Source organism: Erythrolamprus reginae, chromosome 2 (genome assembly GCF_031021105.1).
Source record: "Erythrolamprus reginae isolate rEryReg1 chromosome 2, rEryReg1.hap1, whole genome shotgun sequence".
NCBI classification, from domain to species: domain Eukaryota; kingdom Metazoa; phylum Chordata; class Lepidosauria; order Squamata; family Dipsadidae; genus Erythrolamprus; species Erythrolamprus reginae.
In genome coordinates this window covers 22,350,725-22,371,599 of record NC_091951.1, presented here as the reverse complement: position 1 = coordinate 22,371,599, position 20,875 = coordinate 22,350,725, and the positions used below count along the sequence as shown (strand labels likewise).

Below are 20,875 nucleotides of genomic sequence, written 5' to 3'. Positions count from 1 at the left end.
TCTTTTTCAAGGTTTTAATAGGCAAAAGAATAAGAATTGCAAGGAGGAAGACCAAGCGATCTATTCGAAAGGAGGGGAAAGGAAATTTGTAGATCGGATGCAACCGAAGAGCGATGAAACAAAGCCATCTCAAAACGGGTGGGGTCTTCCTCGGGTGAGTTGGCTTCCTAACCCTACAGTGACTGATACGGGAGAAAGACCATATAAATCCATGGAATGTGGAAGACAGTTCAATAAACCGGATCATCTCTTTTCTCATAAAAAGGCAGATTCGGAAGAATTATCGAATATCTGCAGACAGTGTGGAAAGACCTTCTCTTATCATTATTCTCTTAGAAGACACGAAAGGATCCACACAGGACAAAGACCTTATAAATGCATGGAGTGTGGGAAGACCTTTACTTGTAGCAGTAGCCTGAAATCCCACAATTTGATCCACACGGGAGAGAAGCCGTATCGATGCATGGAGTGTGGAAAGGGTTTTAGGAAGAGTGGCAACCTTAATGCCCACAAGAGGATCCACACAGGAGAGAGACCCTATCAATGCATGGAGTGTGGGAAGACCTTCTGTTATCATCATTCTTTTAAAACCCACAAAAGGAATCACAGAGGAGAATTGCCTTATGAGTGCTTGGAGTGTGGAAAGACCTTTACGTATAGCAGTAGTCTTAAAACCCACGAGAGGATCCACACAGGGGAAAGACCGTATAAATGCACGGAGTGTGGAAAGAGCTTTACCCGTAGTAGTGATCTTAATTACCACAAGAGGATCCACACAGGAGAAAAGCCATATCAATGTGTGGAATGTGGAGGTGGCTTTAGAAGGAGTTGTGATCTCATCTCCCATAAATGGGTCCATATGGGAGAAAAAAACCATATAAATGCATGGTACCAGAGAAGCATCCACGCATGGGATAAAGGAACTGTGGAGCGACCTCCAAGAGAAATCCAGATAGTCCTTGATGTATGACTGCAATTTATCCAAAAAATTCTGTTGCTAAAGGAAGTAGTTATTAGAAACATAGAAACATAGAAGACTGACAGCAGAAAAAGACCTCAGGGTCCATCTAGTCTGCCCTTATACTATTTCCTGTATTTTATCTTAGGATGGATATATGTTTATCCCAGGCATGTTTAAATTCAGTTACTGTGGATTTATCTACAACGTCTGCTGGAAGTTTGTTCCAAGGATCTACTACTCTTTCAGTAAAATAATATTTTATCATGTTGCTTTTGATCTTTCCCCCAACTAACTTCAGATTGTGTCCCCTTGTTCTTGTGTTCACTTTCCTATTAAAAACACTTCCCTCCTGGACCTTATTTAACCCTTTAACATATTTAAATGTTTCAATCATGTCCCCCCTTTCCCTTCTGTCCTCCAGACTATACAGATTGAGTTCATTAAGTCTTTCCTGATACGTTTTATGCTTCAGACCTTCCACCATTCTTGTAGCCCGTCTTTGGACCCGTTCAATTTTGTCAATATCTTTTTGTAGGTGAGGTCTCCAGAACTGAACACAGTATTCCAAATGTGGTCTCACCAGCATTCTATATAGCGGGATCATAATCTCCCTCTTCCTGCTTGTTATACCTCTAGCTATGCAGCCAAGCATCCTACTTGCTTTCCCTACCGCCTGACTGCACTGTTCACCCATTTTGAGACTGTCAGAAATGACTACCCCTAAATCCTTTTTATTAAGTGCATTTAGCCCTGTTTTAAGACTTTCCATGCCATATTTGTTAAACGAATCATTTGTAGTTCAGTTATGGGTCGCTCCTGCTTCTAAGACCCAGTAGCGCCGATGGTAGAAGGCTTTGTAGACTTTACAGTTCTGGAGATTTCATGATTAATGTGCGAGTGGTTTTTGCTTTTATATATATAGATACAAAAGAGAAACAGAGAATAAAATAGAATTTTTTATTGGCCAAGTGTGATTGGACACACAAGGGATTTTTCTTGCTGCAAACATACACAGAAACAGTGAGTTCTTTTTATGTTGGTGTTTTATAATAGATCGGACATGTCAAACACAAGTCCTGTAGATCACAACCTGCCCATGATGATGTTAGATGTGGCTCATAGGCTCACCCAAAGCAGTGCTTCCCAACCTTGGCAACTTGAAGATATCTGGACTTCAACTCCCAGAATTCCCCAGCCAGCATTTGCTGGCTGGGGAATTCTGGGAGTTGCAGTCCAGATATCTTCAAGTTGCCAAGGTTGGGGAACACTGCCCTAGAGACAGCAGAGGGATTTCCTCTGCCGCCTCAGCCCAGCCCAGCTGGACACTACATCTGGGTGTACGCACAGGAGTTGGCGAGCGTGCAATGCCTGGAGTTCCGAGTGGACCGTGGAGGTGTTAGAGGCCTTAGTGGTGGGCTCTGTGCTGCTGTTGTATGTCATTGTGACCCACTCCCCATCCTGGCCTTGCAGCTGGTCCTGTGCCCCTAGGCGCCCCTACATGAGATAGCTGTGGCGCCTGAAAGCTCTGCCACCCTCTTCCTCAACCCTTGTCTCTTGCTGGGCATGGAGGGAGGAAGAGGGAGGGAGGAGATTGGAATTATTATTATTATTATTTATTGGATTTGTATGCCGCCCCTCTCCGTGGACTCGGGGCGGCTAACAACAGTGACAAAAACAGAATGTAAAAATCCAATACTAAAACAGCTAAAAACCCATGTTATAAAACCAATCATACATACAAACATGCCATGCATAAATTGTAGAAGCCTAGGGGAAAAGATTATCTTAGTTCCCCCATGCCTGACGGCATAGGTGGGTTTTGAGGAGCTTACGAAAGGCAAGGAGGGTGGGGGCTATTCTAATCTCTGGGGGGAGTTGGTTCCAGAGGGTCGGGGCCGCCACAGAGAAGGCTCTTCCCCTGGGTCCCGCCAACCGACATTGTTTAGTCGACGGGACCCGGAGAAGGCCAACTCTGTGGGACCTAACCGGTCGCTGGGATTCGTGCGGCAGAAGGCGATCTCGGAGATTTTATTTATTTATTATTTAGATTTGTATAGATTTGTATTCAGGTCCGGTGCCATGAAGGGCTTTATAGGTCATAACCAACACTTTGAATTGTGACCGGAAACTGATCGGCAGCCAATGCAGACTGCGGAGTGTTGGAGTAACATGGGCATATTTGGGAAAGCCCATGACTGCTCTCGCAGCTGCATTCTGCACGATCTGAAGTTTCCGAACACTCTTCAAAGGTCGCCCCATGTAGAGAGCGTTACAGTAGTCGAGCCTCCAGGTGATGAGGGCATGAGTGACTGTGAGTAGTGACTCCCGGTCCAAATAGGGCCGCAACTGGTGCACCAGGCGAACCTGGGCAAACGCCCCCCTCGCCACAGCTGAAAGGTGTTTTTCTAATGAAAGGGTAGGAGGATCTGAGTGAACTCTTGCCCTAGCACTCGGTCACTAGCAACCCTTCTAGCTTCGCCATCCCCTTTCCCCCCTCCTCCTGCCCTCTCCAATGGTGGTTTAATGCTTTGCTTAAAAAACTCTCGCATGGTTCTGGCACACTTTGTTCTCTCACACCCACTATGAGCAACATGCCCAAGAAGAGCAAGCGCAGCAGCAGCAGCAACCACAAGGAAACTGCAAACTTTCTCCTCCACCCTTCCACATTCAACAGTTATTATTATTATTATTATTATTATTATTATTATTATTATTATTGATTAGATTAGATTAGATTTATTGGATTTATATGCCGCCCCTCTCCGCAAACTCGGGGCGGCTCACAACAATAATAAAAACAGTACATAGTAACAAATCCAATGCCCACCAATCTAATTACAATTTTAAGTTAAAAAATTCATAAAACAATCCCAATATATATAAAAAACAGGCGCACAGTCAATCAATCAAACGGCAAAACAACATGGGCCAGGGGGAGATGTTTTAGTTCCCCCATGCCTGACGACAGAGGTGGGTTTTAAGGAGTTTACAAAAGGCATTAGATTAGTATGCCGCCCCTCTCCATAGATTCGGGGCAGCTCACAACAACAAAACAATATACAACAAATCTAATAATTTAAAAGTCACTAAAAAGCCCCTTATTAAAAGCAAAAACATGCACACAAACATAACCATGCATAAACTGTATAGGCCCGGGGGAGATGTCTCAATTCCCCCATGCCTGACAACAGAAGTGGGTTTTAAGGAGTTTACGAAAGGCAAGGAGGGTGGGGCCAATTCTAATCTCCAGGGGGAACTGGTTCCAGAGGGTCGGGGCCACCACAGAGAAGGCTCTTCCCCTGGGTCCCGCCAGACATTGTTTAGTCCAGTGTTTCCCAACCTTTTTTGAGCCGCGGCACATTATTCATATTTTCAAAATTCTGGGGAACACTGAGGGGGGGGGCGGGGGGGGCTAAAGAAAAGTTGGGACAAAAAAAAATCTCTTCCTCCATTTCACTCTATTTCTCCCTCCCTCTTTCTCTCCCTTCCTTCCCTTCTTTCTCTCTCTCCATCCCTCTTTCTTTCTTCCTCTCTTTTTTTGCTCTCTTTCTCTCTCCCTCCCTCCTTCCCTCCCTCTATGTCTTTCCCTCTCCCTCCTTCCCCCCTCTTTCTCTCTCTCTCTTGCTTTCTTTCTCTCTCATTCTCTCTCCCCTCCTTTTTCTCTCTCTCTCTTTCTCGTTCACCACGCCGGCAACAGAGAGAAAAAGAAAGTGAGAGAGCCGGAGAGAGTGGAGGGAGAGAGCCGGCGGCTGTTGTCTTCGCCTCCGCCAGCCGGCTCTGCAGCTAAGAGGCAGCAGCGATCAGCCCCCTCGCCCTCCCAGACGTCCCCAGCGCCCAGCCATGTGCCGCCTCCCGTTAGCCCGGCTGACTTTTCCCTGCTGCCGTTTTCTCTTCATGGTGCAAAGCCACAGTCCCGGACTCCCGGATCGCTCGCTTCTCCAGCCGGCTGCCGGAAAAGCATCGCACTTTTTCAATGCGCGGTGCTTTCCTGGACAGATGGCTTTGCTGACCGGAGAAGCGAGCGGTCCAGGAGTCCAGGACTGTGTGGCTTTGCGCCATGAAGAGAAAACGGCTCGGGCAGCAGGGAAAAGTCGGCCGTTTTCTCTTCATGGCGCAAAGCCACACAGTCCCAGACTCCCGGATTGCTCGCCCCAAGGCAGGAAGCGGCGGTGGAGGAGAGGGGGCCCCAAAACAGGAGGCGGCGGAGGAGGAGAGGGGGCGAATCACGCCCCAAGGCAGAAGGCGGCGGAGGAGGAGAGGGGGCGAATCGTGCCCCAAGGCTGGAAGCGGCGGCGGAGGAGAGGGGGCAGATCATGCCTCAAGACAGGAGGCGGCGGCGGCGGCAGAGGAGAGGGGGCGAATCGCGCCCCAAGGCAGAAGGCGGCGGCGGAGGAGAGGGGGCGAATTGCGCCCCAAGGCAGAAGGCGGCGGCGGAGGAGAGGGGGCGAATCGCACCCCAAGGCAGGAAGCGGTGACGGAGGAGAGGGGGCAGATCATGCCCCAAGACAGGAGGCGGCGGCGGAGGAGGAGGAGAGGGGGCAGCTTATGGGGAACGGTGCTCGCAGCTGTCCCCCGGCTACTGCCAGATGCCGCTGTTTCCTGCTGGGCCCCAAAGAAGGAAGGTGGGAAAAAGGAGGCGCGAATAATGAAGCTCTCCTTTTTCCCACCTTCCTTCTTTGGGGCCCAGCAGGAGAGCGCCGGAAACAGCTGCATCGGGCAGTAGCCGGGGGACAGCTGCGAGTGGGAGCTCCAGGTCTGAGGCACCGGCGGTCCGGCGCCGGCAGCGCCCCGCCCAGCTGGAGCTTCCCTAGGCTTCGCGGCACACCTTGCTGTGTCTCGCGGCACACTAGTGTGCTGCGGCACACCGGTTGGGAAACGCTGGTTTAGTCGACGGGACCTGGAGAAGGCCAACTCTGTTGGACCTAACCGGTCGCTGGGATTCGTGCGGCAGAAGGCGGTCTCGGAGATATCCTGGTCTGATGCCATGAAGGGCTTTATAGGTCATAAGCAACACTTTGAATTGTGACCGGAAACTGATCGGCAACCAATGCAGTGTTATCTCTTTGCCTGTTGCTTTGCTGGGAGGTGGTACCGAACAGGGAAATAAACACCAACTATGTCTGAGATTGGGAGAAGAACATCTTTGTGCAGGAAGGGGTTCCTACTCACCACCGCTACTGGTGGAATGTGTGCACAACTTTGAGTGATCGATAGGTGGGCAGGGCGTCCCAGTGAGACTTTGCCTCTGTGCCTGCGCAGGAAGCAAAATCTCATGAGAAAACACGTGTGAGAGATTTCGGTGATTTTTTGCTTCCACATATGCGTGGAAGCAAAAGAAGCCGAAATCTAACTGTCCTCTCAATAGATTTTGATTCCTGCGCATGTGCAGAAGTAAAATCTCACCAGGACGTGCATGCCCACCCATGCCAGTGTTGTGGTTAGCTCTGGCCCAGCTCCTGCCCCAAGGACTGTGGATGTGGGGGAGACATCCACATGCTGCAGGCCTGTTTTGCCCCCGGTGGAATCTGATGATGAAGGCTCCTCTGACCAAGAAGACATGAGTGACAGGGAGGAGGAGAGTGTGGCAGACAGCTCAGAAGGAGGTCAATTATCTAGCTCCTCCTTGGATTCAGAACAAGAGTTAATGATACAGCCATGCATGCGGAGAGCGATGCATAGGCAACAACAACTGAGAGATTATTATCAAAGAAAATGAGGCCACCTGTGGTTGGGTGGGGCTGTGGTAATTAGTGAGGCTGCTATAAAGAGCAGCCTGTGGGTTTGGCCATTGTGGAGGATTATCTGATCCTTGTGTTTCGTGACTGCTTTACTGACTTTGACTTTTTGTGTGCTGATTTTTCCCCGCTTTGAAACTAAACCAGAGCAAAGTGTGTGTCACTTTGTGAAAGAAGAAGGACTGTGAATTGCCTCACAGCTGCAAGCTAAGTATCACAGAACTGATAAGGGACTTGTACAAATTACTAGTTTGTTTGGAGACAAGTTCTCTTTGCTATACCAAAAGAGGGCTTAGTTTAAGTGAATTTTCATTATAAAGAACATTGTTTTGAATTTTCAAACGTGTGTGTGTCGAAAATTTGTACCTGTGAATTTTTGGGAGGAGTCTACCAGAGAGCCCGACAGAACAGCTAGTAAGGGGCCCAATACTGGTTCTGTGCACGCACGCACATGCCAATCCAAGCTTGGTGACTTATCAACATCTGAGGTTTCAAGCTGCCAATTATGCCTGGGATTGAGGAAAAAGACCAAATATACCTCATCCTTGAGTTAGCCTGTGAAACTTATTTCATCCTGTCTCAGTTGCCCCAAGTCAGCCACACCCAATGCGTGGTATCAAACCGCCCATGCCACCTAGCCACAGCCACCCAGCCTCTGAGTTTTCATATATAAGCCGAGGTGGCGCAGCAGGTATAGCGCAGTACTGCAGGCCACTAAAGATAGATCTGTAGGTCAGCTGTTCAAATCTCATCACCAGCTCAAGGTTGGCTCAGCCTTCCATCCTTCCGAGGTGGGTAAAATGAGGATCCGGATTGTGGGGGCAATACACGGGCTCTGTTAAAAAGTGCTATTGCTAACATGTAAGCCGCCCTGAGTCTAAGGAGAAGGGCGGCATAAAAATCGAATAAATAAAATTTAAAAAATAAAATAAATTGGGCTTTTGAGTGCATGACAATAAGGCCAAGCGCTTAATTTCTGGGAAACATGGTAGAAATAAAGGATAACAGGATAATAAGGATAAACATATGTAAAGAAGATTAGGTGGGAAAGAATGTAAATAATAGAATACTACCATTACGAAACTGCTTAAAAAGGGAATATATGTTGTGTGTTGATATTTGTCATGTTTTCAAAATATTTTTTTTAAAAACAATGAGATCTGAATTCTGCAGAAGATGCCAATTTTGTTCACTAGATCTCTTTCCTAGAGTTGGAAGAAAATCATCACATTAGTCTTGGGATTATCTGTTAATGGAGGTGGGTAAAAGGTGGGTAAAAGGACCCGGATTGTGGGGGCAATATGCTGGCTGTTTTTTAAAAAGTGCTATTGCTAACATGTTGTAAGCTGCCCTGAGTTTAAGGAGAAGGGTGGCATAAAAAATCGAATGGATGGATAAATGATAGATAGATAGATATATATATAGATATATAGATAGATAGATAGATAAAAATGATAGATACATAGATACATAGATAGATACATAGATAGATACATAGATACATGATTGATTGATTGATAGATAGATGTTAGATAGATAGATAGACAGACAGACAGATGATAGATAGATACATAGATAGATGATAATTACATAGATAGATAGATAGATAGATAGATAGATAGATACATAGATACATAGATACATAGATACATAGATGATAGATAGATAGAGACATAGATAGATGATAGATAGATAGATAGATAGATAGATAGATAGATACATAGATGATAGATAGATAGAGACATAGATAGATGATAGATAGATAGATAGATAGATAGATACATAGATAGATAGATACATAGATACATGATTGATAGATAGATAGATGTTAGATAGATAGACAGACAGACAGACAGACAGACAGACAGATAGATGATAGATAGATACATAGATAGATGATAATTAGATAGATAGATAGATAGATAGATAGATAGATACATACATACATACATACATACATACATACATACATACATAGATGATAGATAGAGACATAGATGATAGATAGATAGATAGATAGATAGATAGATAGATAGATAGATAGATACATACATACATACATACATACATACATAGATACATAGATAGATACATAGATAGTCTTACATGAGACTGGCCCTTTGAGTGGAATCATTATGCTGATGCTGCCGCCCTCAATGAAATTGAGTTTGACACTCCTGAATTGCACCAACCCCATGAACGTGATTGTATTGCGTATGGAAAACTTCATTCTTCTCACAAAATAAGCCATAATGAGGGGAAGCCCATGAAAGCATGTTTCAAAACCCCTTTTTCAAGTACTATTTGGATTTCTATTACATGACAAGTTTTAGGGAAAAGTCTACATGTTAATTAAGTTTAATTAAATATCACTGGTATGGTTATTCATTATTAAATTCAATTTCGTTCTAACTAAAAATTAAAAATACATGAAACTTTTTGAAAGATTTGTGGGAGGCAATACTTCAAGCTTTCAGCTTTCTTGAAAATATTTATTCAAATATTGTTCAGTGATGGTTTTGCATCAAACAGTTAAAAATATGGTTTCCTAATTATGTCAATTTTTTCATAATGGAAAACTGACAAAATTAGTCAGGTTGTGTTATGTCCCTAGCAACAGCAGGGGGAGCTATTTGGCGGGAATAGCATAACATCCCCATTGGTTGGGTTCCGGGTATAAATATCCTGTCAAGTTGTGTAAGTTTACCTGAGTTTCTGTTAATAAAGTTGTGTTGCATCTGCTGCTGGCTGTCTCGGTGAGTCACTACAGGTTGGACTTGATACATAGAAAAATGGGCTGGAAAGAACAGAGACAGAATGAGAAGTTAAGGCCGTTCTTTTAAAATTGCTTCTTAAACACAATTTCCCTCCATCCTTTTTTCATTCATTGTAGGTAAATCTAATTTTTCCTGCATTGTCATCTCCAAATCCAGGCTAATCTTTTCAAACCAGTGAAAGCTTCATTACTTTTGGCTAAAAAAATTGTTCTACTCCAAAGATCCTACTAAAATCTTGTGAAGCATATTCATTACTCAAATTTTTGCCTCAAACAGTGAGCTTTATATTTATTTTTCAATATTTGCCTTCCTTCACTTTGAAATTCCATTTTTTTCTCTAGTCACATTTGATAGTATTTGTTGTGGTTGGCTCTGGCCCAGCTCCTGCCCCAAGGAGTGTGGAGGTGGAAGTGGGGGAAACAGCCACATGCCTCAGGCCTGTTGCTCCCGGTGGAGTCTGCCAGTGAAGGCTCTTCTGATGAGGGAAGCATGAGTGACAGGGAAGGGGGGAGTTTGGCAGACATCCCAGGAGGAGATCAATCATCCTTAACATCCCTGGATTCTGAACAAGAACGTATGACAGACCCACGCATGCGTAGAGCGATGCATAGGAGAGAACAACTGAAGGATTATTACAGGAGATAAGTGAGGCCACCTGTGGTTGGGTGGGGCTGCTGTAATTAGTGCTACAGATAAAAAGAGCAGCGTGCTGATTTAGCCTAGTGGAAGTTTATCTGATTCATAGTTTCGTCAAGATTGTGGTTTTGCTGTTTCCCTGTTCAAGATTGTGTGTGGACTTTCTGGACTTTGGAATTGGACTCAATTTTCCAGTTACTGCGTGAGAAATTGGATTGCATTTAACCTGTGCATACCAGAAAATCCCTTTGACATTTAAAAAGGGAGGTTTTTTTCTGCTTTTCTGTTGATAAAGACTTTTGGTTTTCCTTCTATCGTGTGGTGTGTGTCTTTCTGGACCAATTACCCTGTAATTACGGGCAGTTGCGACACACCGGCAGAACAGTATTCATCCAATCTTCATTTCTCCATGATGGCGGCTTGTTTTGAGGTACATATTTTTAAAAGTCCAGCTTTCCCTCCATTTTGGGAGTTTTCTTTTCATGCCTCTTTTTCAATAGGCTCTATTCTTCAGGATTATTCACATCAAACCCTCCTTGGATGCCCAGAGATATACATTTAAAAAGGAAGCTATAATTGAATAAGAAAATTAATTCATATCTTAATTTTCCACAACCTGTGGCTTTACTCCCTGTGTCTCTGCCAGCCTCCTGATCTCCCCTCACTTCAAGGCTGAGTTTGCCACAAGACACAGGCTGGGTTTCATAGAGAGATTTTTGTTCCTTGTCTTTTGATCACCCTGCCATTTCCGACAGGATTTTGCTCATTTTTGAGAGGCCCTTCAGAAAAGCTGCTCTTCAGGAAAGGGATTTTAAAGTCTCCACAAGATATTTTGTCAATCTTCACAAGATGGTCCATAGAGATTAAAAAGTGAAAAATCTAGAAACTGATGCTTGACGGAGAGGCCACTTCCTTTGTAGATAGGCAACATTAGAGGGAACAGTTCATTCAAGTTTAACAGCCATCACCCCAGACTCACAATGGAACATGACGTCCTGAGGGTCTTCTCGCCATGCGCAAAGAATCCTCTAGGGGGCAGTTTACAAGAGCCCGGCAGCTCCTTCCCTGTCGTTGTCTTACTAGGGAACTGAGCATGCGCCAACCTGTTTCCCAGGAAAGGCGGGATGCGTTCTTCCGGGGACATTTTTCAGCAAAGGCTTCAAAGCTTTTCCGCTCTTCCTACAGACCCTGATTGCGCCTTTTGGGTGAGGTTTTCGGGGGAGGGAAGAGGTTGGAAGACCTGGACTTAGGGAGTCATACGTGAGTCGGGGTTCAGTGACGGAAGGGGAGGGGGGCTTTTCTCCCGCGCTGGAGGCTCCCATCCATCAGGCTTGGAGTGGTAGAAAGGGCGAGGGGGAAACCCAGTGTCCCATGTTCCCCTGCCGCCCCTCTGCATGCACGGGAGAAAGCAAAGCTTCGCGCCCTTCGCTTTGTCCCCGGGGTGGGGGGGAAACCCAGGGTCGCAGAAAAGAGGATTTACATTCCGTTTCGACAGGAAAAGCTTTGCATGGAGGGAGAGGAGGAGAGTTGGTCTTTGCAAAGGAGAGATTCGCGCCTCCAAGTCAGTCTTGAGTCCTGGGCAGTTTTCCTGCCTCTTTCTCATCCCCGTTTTCAGAATGGGTTTCCCTCCCTTCCCCCTTCCTAGACCGAGACGAGCGAGCATGCAAGGTGGCAACTCCACGTGCGAGGAGCTGGGTGCAAGGAGTGCAAAGACTTGTTCTTCACTATGCAGGCATAGAAATGATATTAAACTATCTTTTAAATTATATTAAGTGTATAAATATTTCAAATTATATTATATTAAATTATGATGAGCCATTTGGGTCAGTGGTGAAAGCAGAAGGCTTTGAAAGCAGATTAACTTCTAGTCCAGCCTTTGCCATTAAAGCCTTTATTTTATTTATTTATTTATTCATTTATTTTGTCCAATACACAATGAGGGATTTAGTGGATATATATACTGTACACACACATAGTAAAATACATGATGAAGGTTATAGAGGAGATACTCATAGTAAAATATATCTAAGAAAGAATAGAAAAGAAGATATAGTAATAGAACATATCAATGAAAGAATAGAAGAATAGATATAGGAATAGAATAAAGGAATAGGAGATATAAGAGAGTAATAGGACAGGGGACGGAAGGCACTCTAGTGCACTTGTACTTGCCCCTTACTGACCTCTTAGGAATCTGGATAGGTCAACCCTGGACAGTCTAAGGGTGAAGTGTTGGGGGTTTGGGGATGACACTATGGAGTCCGGTAATGAGTTCCACGCTTTGACAACTCAGTTACTGAAGTCATATTTTTTACAGTCAAGTTTGCAGCGGTTAATATTAAGTTTAAATCTGTTGTGTGCTCTTGTGTTGTTGTGGTTGAAGCTGAAGTAGTCGCCAACAGGCAGGACCTTGTTAGTACTGGGTACACGTGTGTTAGAGTTTGCCACTGTAAATTTGTACTTAAAGAGTTAATGTGCACTTAAAGAGTTAACTTGTACTTGAAGAGTTAATATCACTTCCTCATTGAAGCTATAAAAGCTTATTCTGCTCAGTCATTTCCTTTTCACTTTGCCTGAGAGAGGGGGAGTTGTGTTTTCGCTTGGTGCGTATCTTCTTTTCTTTTTTTTTTGAAAATAAATTTATTAAATATATACAATAAAAACCAAATACAGAAAGACAAAATAGATATGCATATTGTACATTTTTTACACTCTACTTATGTAGTAATTGGGGAGTGGGAGAAGGGGGTTGTGAAGGGAGGGAAGTAGATATAGAAGGAAGGGGGATAGGGAAAAGAAGGAGGCGGGATAGAGAAGCGAAAACCAGCGTTAGAGCTGGGTCTTTCATGATTTGCCGCCTGTAGTTGGTGTGTTTTACCCTAAGGCTTTATCGATATGTTTTGAATGTAGTTTTTAGTGCCAATATATATAATTCATTTAGGGGTTTATTTTCTTTGTAAAGTTGGAGTTCGTGTCGATTGATGTTTACAGTTTGTTGTTTCAGTTTGATGTTATGATTTGTGATGTAAATTGCTATTTTTTCAAGTTGCTTTTGTTGGATATTTTTCTTGATGAGTAATTTTTAGATAATTCCTTTTTTTTAACCAGAGGTACCATTTATCCCAAGCTTTGTAGAAATCTGTCTCATCCTTGTTTTGCAGTTCCATTGTTAGTTTGGACATTTCTACGCATTCCATTATTTTAATCAAGAGTGATAGAGTAGTTGGGTTTTTTTCTTGCTTCCAAAATTGTGCATATAAAATCCGTGCGGCTGTAATAATATGGATTATAATATATCTGTTTTCTTTACTAAAATTTTGTCTTGTGATTCCTAGTAGAAATAGTTCGGGTTTCGCATGGATAGTCTGAGAAGTAATTTGTTCTAGTATAGTTTTAATTTTTCCCCAATATTTTTGGGTGGTTTCACATGTCCACCAGATGTGATAATATGTACCTGGTTTTTCTCTGCATTTCCAACATAATGGTGATAGATTTGGATACATTTTTGCAAGTCTAGCAGGTGGCAAGTGCCATCTGTAGAACATTTTATAATGGTTTTCCTTATATGAGGTTGCCATCCTTAGTTTATAGTTAGCAGTCCAAATTTTTTCCCATTCGTTTAAATAAATTGTGTACCCAAAGTTTTGTGACCACGCTATCATAGATCCTTTAACTATTTCTTCAACAGTATCGTGTTGAAGGAGGATATTGCCCCGAGTCTTCGGAGAGGGGCGGCATACAAGTCCAACTAATAAATAAATAAATAAATAAATAAATAAATAAATAAATAAATAAATTGTATATATTTGATATTTGCTTTTTTTGTGGACCAAAAATTATTTTATCGAGGGGGTTATTTTTTGGGAAGTCTGATTTGTTCTTATCTTCATTATATTTTGATTTTATTTGTAGGTAGTGTAGCCAATCTACTTTAATACCTTTTTCCATGTTTTTGCTTAGGGATTAGCTCATTATTTTCGTTTAGTAGTTGCTCGTATGTTATAATTTTATCAGGGGTTAATGCATTCGGGTATATAATGGCTTCTGTTGGTGAAATCCATTTTGGGATGCAGAGGTAGTGGTTTTTTTTAATGAAGTGCGTATCTTCTTGTATTAGCTTCGTGCTTATTATCTATATTGTATTTTGCTTTGTGTTTCTAATCTTGTAATTGCTCAGTGATTATTATCCTGTATTTGCTTCGTTTTCATTATGGAAAAATTGACATAATTAGGAAACCATATTTTTAACTGTTTGATGCAAAACCATCACTGAACAATATTTGAATAAATATTTTCAAGAAAGCTGAAAGCTTGAAGTATTGCCTCCCACAAATCTTTCAAAAAGTTTCATGTATTTTTAATTTTTAGTTAGAACGAAATGGAATTTAATAATGAATAACCATACCAGTGATATTTAATTAAACTTAATTAACATGTAGACTTTTCCCTAAAACTTGTCATGTAATAGAAATCCAAATAGTACTTGAAAAAGGGGTTTTGAAACATGCTTTCATGGGCTTCCCCTCATTATGGCTTATTTTGTGAGAAGAATGAAGTTTTCCATACGCGATACAACCACGTTCATGAGGTTGGTGCAATTCAGGAGTGTCAAACTCAATTTCATTGAGGGCGGCAGCATCAGCATAATGACTCCACTCAAAGGGCCAGTCGCATGTAAGACTATCTATGTATCTATCTATGCATCTATGTATGTATAGTAGTCCCTCGCTATACCGCACTTCACCTACTGCGGCTTCACTTCATCGCGGGTTTCTGAGGAAGTCGATCGGCAGATTTAAACAGCCCGCCGAACTCGATCGGCAGGTTGTTCAAAAAAAAAAAAAATCTAAAATTGTAAATACTGTATTTAAATACTGTATCTAAAATAAATACTGTGTGGGAAGGGTTTATAAACACTTAAAACAATGAAAACTTACCAAACAATTACAATATAAATACTTAAATAAGTACTATCAGTCGATAAATTCCCCATCACGGATTTCACCTATCGCGGCCAGGTCTGGAATGTAACACCAGCGATAGGTGAGGGACTACTGTATGTATGTATGTATGTATCTATGTATCTATCTATCTATCTATCTATCTATCTATCTATCTATCTATCTATCTAACATCTATCTATCATCTATCTATCTATCTATCTATCTATCTATCTAACATCTATCTATCATCTATCTATCTATCTATCTAACATCTATCTATCATCTATCTATCTATCTATCTATCTATCATCTATCTATGTATCTACAGTGTTCCCTCGATTTTCGCGGGTTCGAACTTCGTGAAATATCTATACCACGGTTTTTCAAAAATATTAATTAAAAAATACTTCGCGGTTTTCCCCCTATACTGTACCACGGTTTTTCCCACCCAATGACGTCATATGTCATTGCCAAACTTTCATCCGCCTTTAATAAATATTTTTTTAATAAACTTTAATAAATAAACATGGTGAGTAATAATCTAAATGGTTGCTAAGGGAATGGGAAATTGAAATTTAGGGGTTTAAAGTGTTAAGGGAAGGCTTGTGATACTGTTCATAGCCAAAAATAGTGTATTTACTTCTGCATCTCTACTTCGCGGAAATTTGACTTTCGCGGGCAGTCTTAGAACGCATCCCCCACGAAAATCAAGAGAACACTGTATCTATCTATCTATCTATCTATCTATCTATCTATCTATCTATCTATCTATCTATCTATCTATCATCTATGTATCTATCTAACATCCATCTATCTATCTGTCTGTCTGTTAGTACAGGGTACATGTGTGTTAGGGTTTGCCACTGTAAACTTGTACTGTCACTTTAAATGTTACACTTGCTACTGTAAAACTTGTACATAAAGGGTTAATATTATTCCAGGCTGGTATGTCATTAGAGGGCGCCAGTAATCCATCCCTCAAATGAGGCTGTGATGCACATTTCTGCTCAGTCATTTCTCCAATGCCTTCAGAAGGGGGAGTTGTGTTTTATGCTTTGTTCATATCTTCTTGTATTAGCTTCGTGCTTATTATCTATATTGTATTTTGCTTTGTGCTTCTAATCTTGTAATTGCTCAGTGATTATTATCCTGTATTTGCTTCGTGCTTATTCTGGATTGTTTTTCTATACTGTTTATATGTAAGTAATACTTATTTAACTAAGTCTGTGTCTTGGCTTTATCACACATCCACGCTCTGTTAAAATTCTCTGCTCGGCGATGTTGAAGGTTTCATAGCCTAGCTATACCGAGACAAAGCAACAATATGATCTTGTGGGCAATACTTAGATCTTGTTTAAGCCTTGAGCCCATCCCAGCTCTAAGCCAAATCTACTTCACAGGGCTGTTGTTGTGAAGAAAATAGTAAGAAGGAGTGTTATATTTCTGCCTACAATAATTTATAAAATAGTAAGACGTAAGGAATTTTTTAAAAATAAAACTAGGAAGTAGAAATGAAAAATACATGTGAATGTGTTTTCCAATTCAGTGATACCTTGTCTTACGAACTTAATTGGTTCCGGGACGAGGTTTGTAAGGTGAAAAGTTTGTAAGACGAAACAACGTTTCCCATAGGAATCAATGGAAAACCTATTAATGCATGCAAGCCCAAAACTCACCCCTTTTGCCAGCCAAAGTGCCCGTTTTTGCACTGCTGGGATTCCCCTGAGGCTCCCCTCCATGGGAAACCCCACCTCCGGACTTCCGTGTTTTTGTGATGCTGCAATTTCGCTGAGACTCCCCTCACTGGGAAACCCCACCTCCGGACTTACCTTGCAAGCGAAGTGCCTATTTTTGTGCTGCTGGGATTCCCCTGCAGCATTGCAAAAACACAGAAGTCCAGAGGTGGGGAGGGGAGCCTCAGGGGAATCCCAGCAGCGCAAAAACGGGCGCTTCGCTGGCAACAGAAGTCCGAAGGCGGGGCCTCCCAGTGGCGGCAGCTTGGGTTTGTAAGGTGAAAATAGTTTGGAAGAAGAGGCAAAAAAATCTTAAACCCCAGGTTTGTATCTCGAAAAGTTTGTATGACGAGGCGTTTGTAAGACGAGGTATCACTGTATTTTGATAGACATTGATCCTGAAGGGTTCCCTTCAATTTTCCCCATATGTAGGGAGAGCAAGTTAGCTAATATAAGATCACCTCCTTCCCAGACTTTGATGGGTGCAGACAAATTTATTTAACCTTCTCTTCCCTTCCTTCCTCCCCATTTTTTCCAGATCAGCTCAAAATATTTCCCATTTCTTCTGGAATCGTTAAGTGTCTCTTCTGGGAAGAATGCTGAATGGCCTTGGAAAATTTGGCCATATCTTTTGTGAACAGAAAAACCTGTGGAAAACCTTCGGTCCATTATGGAGCTTTATTAGAGACCAGAGAGAAGATGGAGGGACAACACCCAACAGACGCAGGAATTCGAAAAGGCCCTCCAGCTGCTCAGCCTTGGAGCTGTGGGAAGAATGGGGCAAATTCTGGGCAGAAGAGCCACAAAGAGGCTTCCAATAGTCCAGAGGCCCAAGGCTACTTCAGAAAAATGCAGTTTCAGGAGGGGAGTCGTCCCCGAGATGTTTGCACTCAGCTTCACCAGCTTTGTTGTCAGTGGCTGCAACCAGAAAAACACACCAAGGCTCAGATGCTGGACCTGGTGCTCCTGGAACAATTGCTGGCTGTCCTTCCCCCAGAGATGGCAAGATGGGTGCGGGAGTGTGGAGCAGAGACCAGTTCCCAGGCGGTGTCCCTGGCCGAAGGTTTCTTGCTGACCCAGGAGGAGGAAAAGATGAAAGAAGAGTTGCAGGTGGGAGAATGTAACCATGGCAGCTCTAAAGAGGATCCCTCTGGATTTGTTAATTTCTTTCTATCAGAATTTTCTGGCATTATTAACTCCTGAGGGCATTTGTTCTGTTCTTTTAGAAGCATGTACAGTGATACCTCGTCTTACAAATGCCTCATCATACAAACTTTTCGAGACACAAACCCGGGGTTTGATTTTTTTTCCTCTTCTTACAAACTATTTTCACCTTACAAACCCACCACTGCTGCTGGGATGCCCCGCCTCTAGACTTCCGTTGCCAGCAAAGCACCCGTTTTTGCGCTGCTGGGATTCCCCTGAGGCTCCCCTCCATGGAAACCCCCACCTCTGGACTTCCGTGTTTTTGTGATGTTGCAGGGGAATCCCAGCAGGGAAATCCCAGCAGGGAAATCCCAGCAGTGCAAAAACGGGTGCTTCGCTGGCAACGGAAGTCCAGAGGTGGGGTTTCCCAGCGAGGGGAGCCTCAGTGAAATCGCACCATCACAAAAACACAGAGTCCAGAGGTGGGATTTCGAGGACTTCAGTGTTTTTGCGATGCTGGGATTTCACTGATGCTCCCATTGCTGGGAAACCCCACCTACGGACTTCCACTGCCAGCGAAGCGCTCGTTTTTGCGATGCTGGGATTCCCCTGCTGGGATTCCCCTGCAGCATCGCAAAAAGACAGAAGTCCGGAGGTGGGGTTTCCCATGGAGGGGAACCTCAGGAGAATCCCAGCAGCACAAAAACGGGCGCTTCGGTTGGCAAAAGGGTTGAATTTTGGGCTTGCACGCATTAATCGCTTTTTCATTGATTCCTATGGGAAACATTGTTTCGTCTTAAAAACTTTTCACCTTAAGAGCCTCATACTGGAACCAATTAAGTTTGTAAGACAAGGTATCACTGTATTTGGGGCACTTCCTCCATGCTAGTTTTAAAGTGTAGTATGATAATTCATTTCTATTTCTGTTCTCTCCCTTTGTTTCTCCCATCACATCATGTCCAGAAATCTGTGGAAGCTGTGACTGAGAATCCTAAGGAGGGGAAAGGTCCGTTCATATCTTCTCAAGAGCTCCTCTTCAGGAAGAACTTCCAGAAAGACCCAAGGGAAGACACTATGCAAGGTAAGAACAGCTCTTTCTGTGTGAGTTGAGATTTCCACATTTAGTTGATTATTTCGCACCACTTTTTTGGAGTCTCTCTCTTTAACAAATCTGCTTCCACTGTTTCTTTCTTTCTCATAGAGAGTAGAAAGCTGTGGTCGGAGTTTTTAGAATCACCTCTTTGTGGTGGAGCTGAAGGAATAGGACTACTTCAGGTAAGGAGGAGAAAGTCTCCTTCGGTAGTCTCCGTTCTTTGGAAAAGGTTCATAAATCTTGGATGGATTTCATTTTGTTCTAGAGTTCAGTGTATAGAATTGGTGGGTCTAAGAAACACAAATTTGATATTGGGTCACTAAACATTCACACACAGTTTAGCCCAGCCTCTCCCTTCGGAGCGGATCCTTTGTGAGTCGCTTTCTCCTCCTCTCTTCCTTCATTATCAGATTTCATTGACCAGACTGTTGTCAGCATCGAGGTTCTTCTATCTCCCAGGGTTATTCTCACACACACTATTATATCCCTTTTTGCCTTTTAAAAAGCATCTTTTGGACTCAGGTTGGCTTGGCCAGTATTTTGCTCTGCCTATCCTAGGAAGAATGGGAGTCATGGATAAGTGCCGGATATAAGAGCCAACTACCTGGGTTTTAAGCTTTGCTCATAACTGTCATTTTAGTTTCCACAAGAGGAGGCACACAGGAGAGAGGCCTTATAAATGCATGGCGTATAGAAACTTGGAGTAGTCATTTTCATCACCTCAAGAATATTTTAGTTGGCTACACCGTAAAGCATTCCAAACACTTCCAGCTTGAACAAACATGATTTAGTTGGCCATCAGCCAAAAGCAGTGAGATCTTTCTGAATTCTGCAGAAGATTTTGTTCACTGGATCTCTTTCCTAGAATTGGTGGAGAAAAATTATACCATTATTCTTGGGATTATCTATTAATAAAGAAACTTGTGTCCTTGTTCAGGATGTTGTGTCTTTTGAGGAAGTGACCGTGAAGTTCTCCAAGGAGGAGTGGTCTCTACTGGACGCTGGCCAAAAAGCACTCCATGATGAAGTCATGCTGGAGAATTCCAGGAATCTCTTTTCTCTGGGTAATAACCACTTTCTATGCTCAGAAATATAAAGAAGGGAATTAAATGTTATTTCTGGGGAGGGAAATCATTTATTTACAGTGCATTCAGAAAACATTCATACCCCCTTCACTTTGTAGAATTTTGTTATGCTGCAGCATGATTCTGCAGTTCTTTAAATCCATTATTTTCTCGTTAATCTACAGTTGGCAGCCAATACAGTAGTCCCTCGCTATACCGCGCTTCACCTACTGCGGCTTCACTTCATCGCGGGTTTCTGAGGAAGTCGATCAGCAGATTTAAACAGCCCGCCAAACTCGATTGGCAGGTTTTTTTTAAAAAAAAAAATCTAAAATTGTAAATACTGTATTTAAATACTGTATCTAAAATAAATACTGTATGGGAAGGGTTTATAAACACTTAAAACAATGAAAACTTACCAAACAATTACAATATAAATACTTAAATAAGTACTATCAGTCGATAAATTCCCCATCGCGGATTTCACCTATCGCGGCCAGGTCTGGAACGTAACACCAGCGATAGGTGAGGGACTACTGTAATGACAAAGAGAAAACACAATTTTAAAAATGTCAGTAATTGTATTAGTTTCTAGCCTGGTGTCTTAATCTTTTGACCAAATGGACTTTATGGCAGAAGGACATTTATTGAAAGAAAAATTAGAGAACTGCATAGCCTGGCTTTTTGCACAAAGAAAATTATATTTTATATTTAAAATAGGTTTCTGTTCATGAAATACAAACTACTCATTTCATAGAAGATAGTAGCAAGAGTCTGAGGAAGAGGC

The 20,875-nt window shown here is 42.7% G+C and overlaps 1 protein-coding gene and 1 pseudogene across 1 annotated transcript; both read left to right on the top strand.

The window, feature by feature from the left end:
* LOC139159963 (zinc finger protein 420-like) overlaps positions 1–20,875 on the top strand; it is a 92,696-nt pseudogene that overhangs the window by 66,418 nt on the left and 5,403 nt on the right.
* LOC139159944 (zinc finger protein 202-like) lies at positions 11,229–20,477 on the top strand. The gene is made up of 6 exons (XM_070737430.1): positions 11,229–11,314; positions 17,324–17,895; positions 18,895–19,012; positions 19,133–19,206; positions 19,962–20,088; positions 20,274–20,477. The coding sequence occupies exons 2-6, from the start codon at positions 17,389–17,391 to the stop codon at positions 20,426–20,428; spliced, it is 981 nt and encodes a 326-aa protein (XP_070593531.1). The 5' UTR covers positions 11,229–11,314; positions 17,324–17,388; the 3' UTR covers positions 20,429–20,477.

What these genes read in the sequence shown, in the direction of transcription:
- LOC139159944 (XM_070737430.1), top strand. Translation starts at nt 17,389, where the DNA reads ATGGCCTTGGAAAATTTGGCCATATCTTTTGTGAACAGAAAAACCTGT. An exon ending in AGATGAAAGAAGAGTTGCAG is followed by an intron (nt 17,896 to 18,894) that starts GTGGGAGAATGT and finishes CATCATGTCCAG; the next exon opens with AAATCTGTGGAAGCTGTGAC. An exon ending in AAGGAATAGGACTACTTCAG is followed by an intron (nt 19,207 to 19,961) that starts GTAAGGAGGAGA and finishes GTCCTTGTTCAG; the next exon opens with GATGTTGTGTCTTTTGAGGA.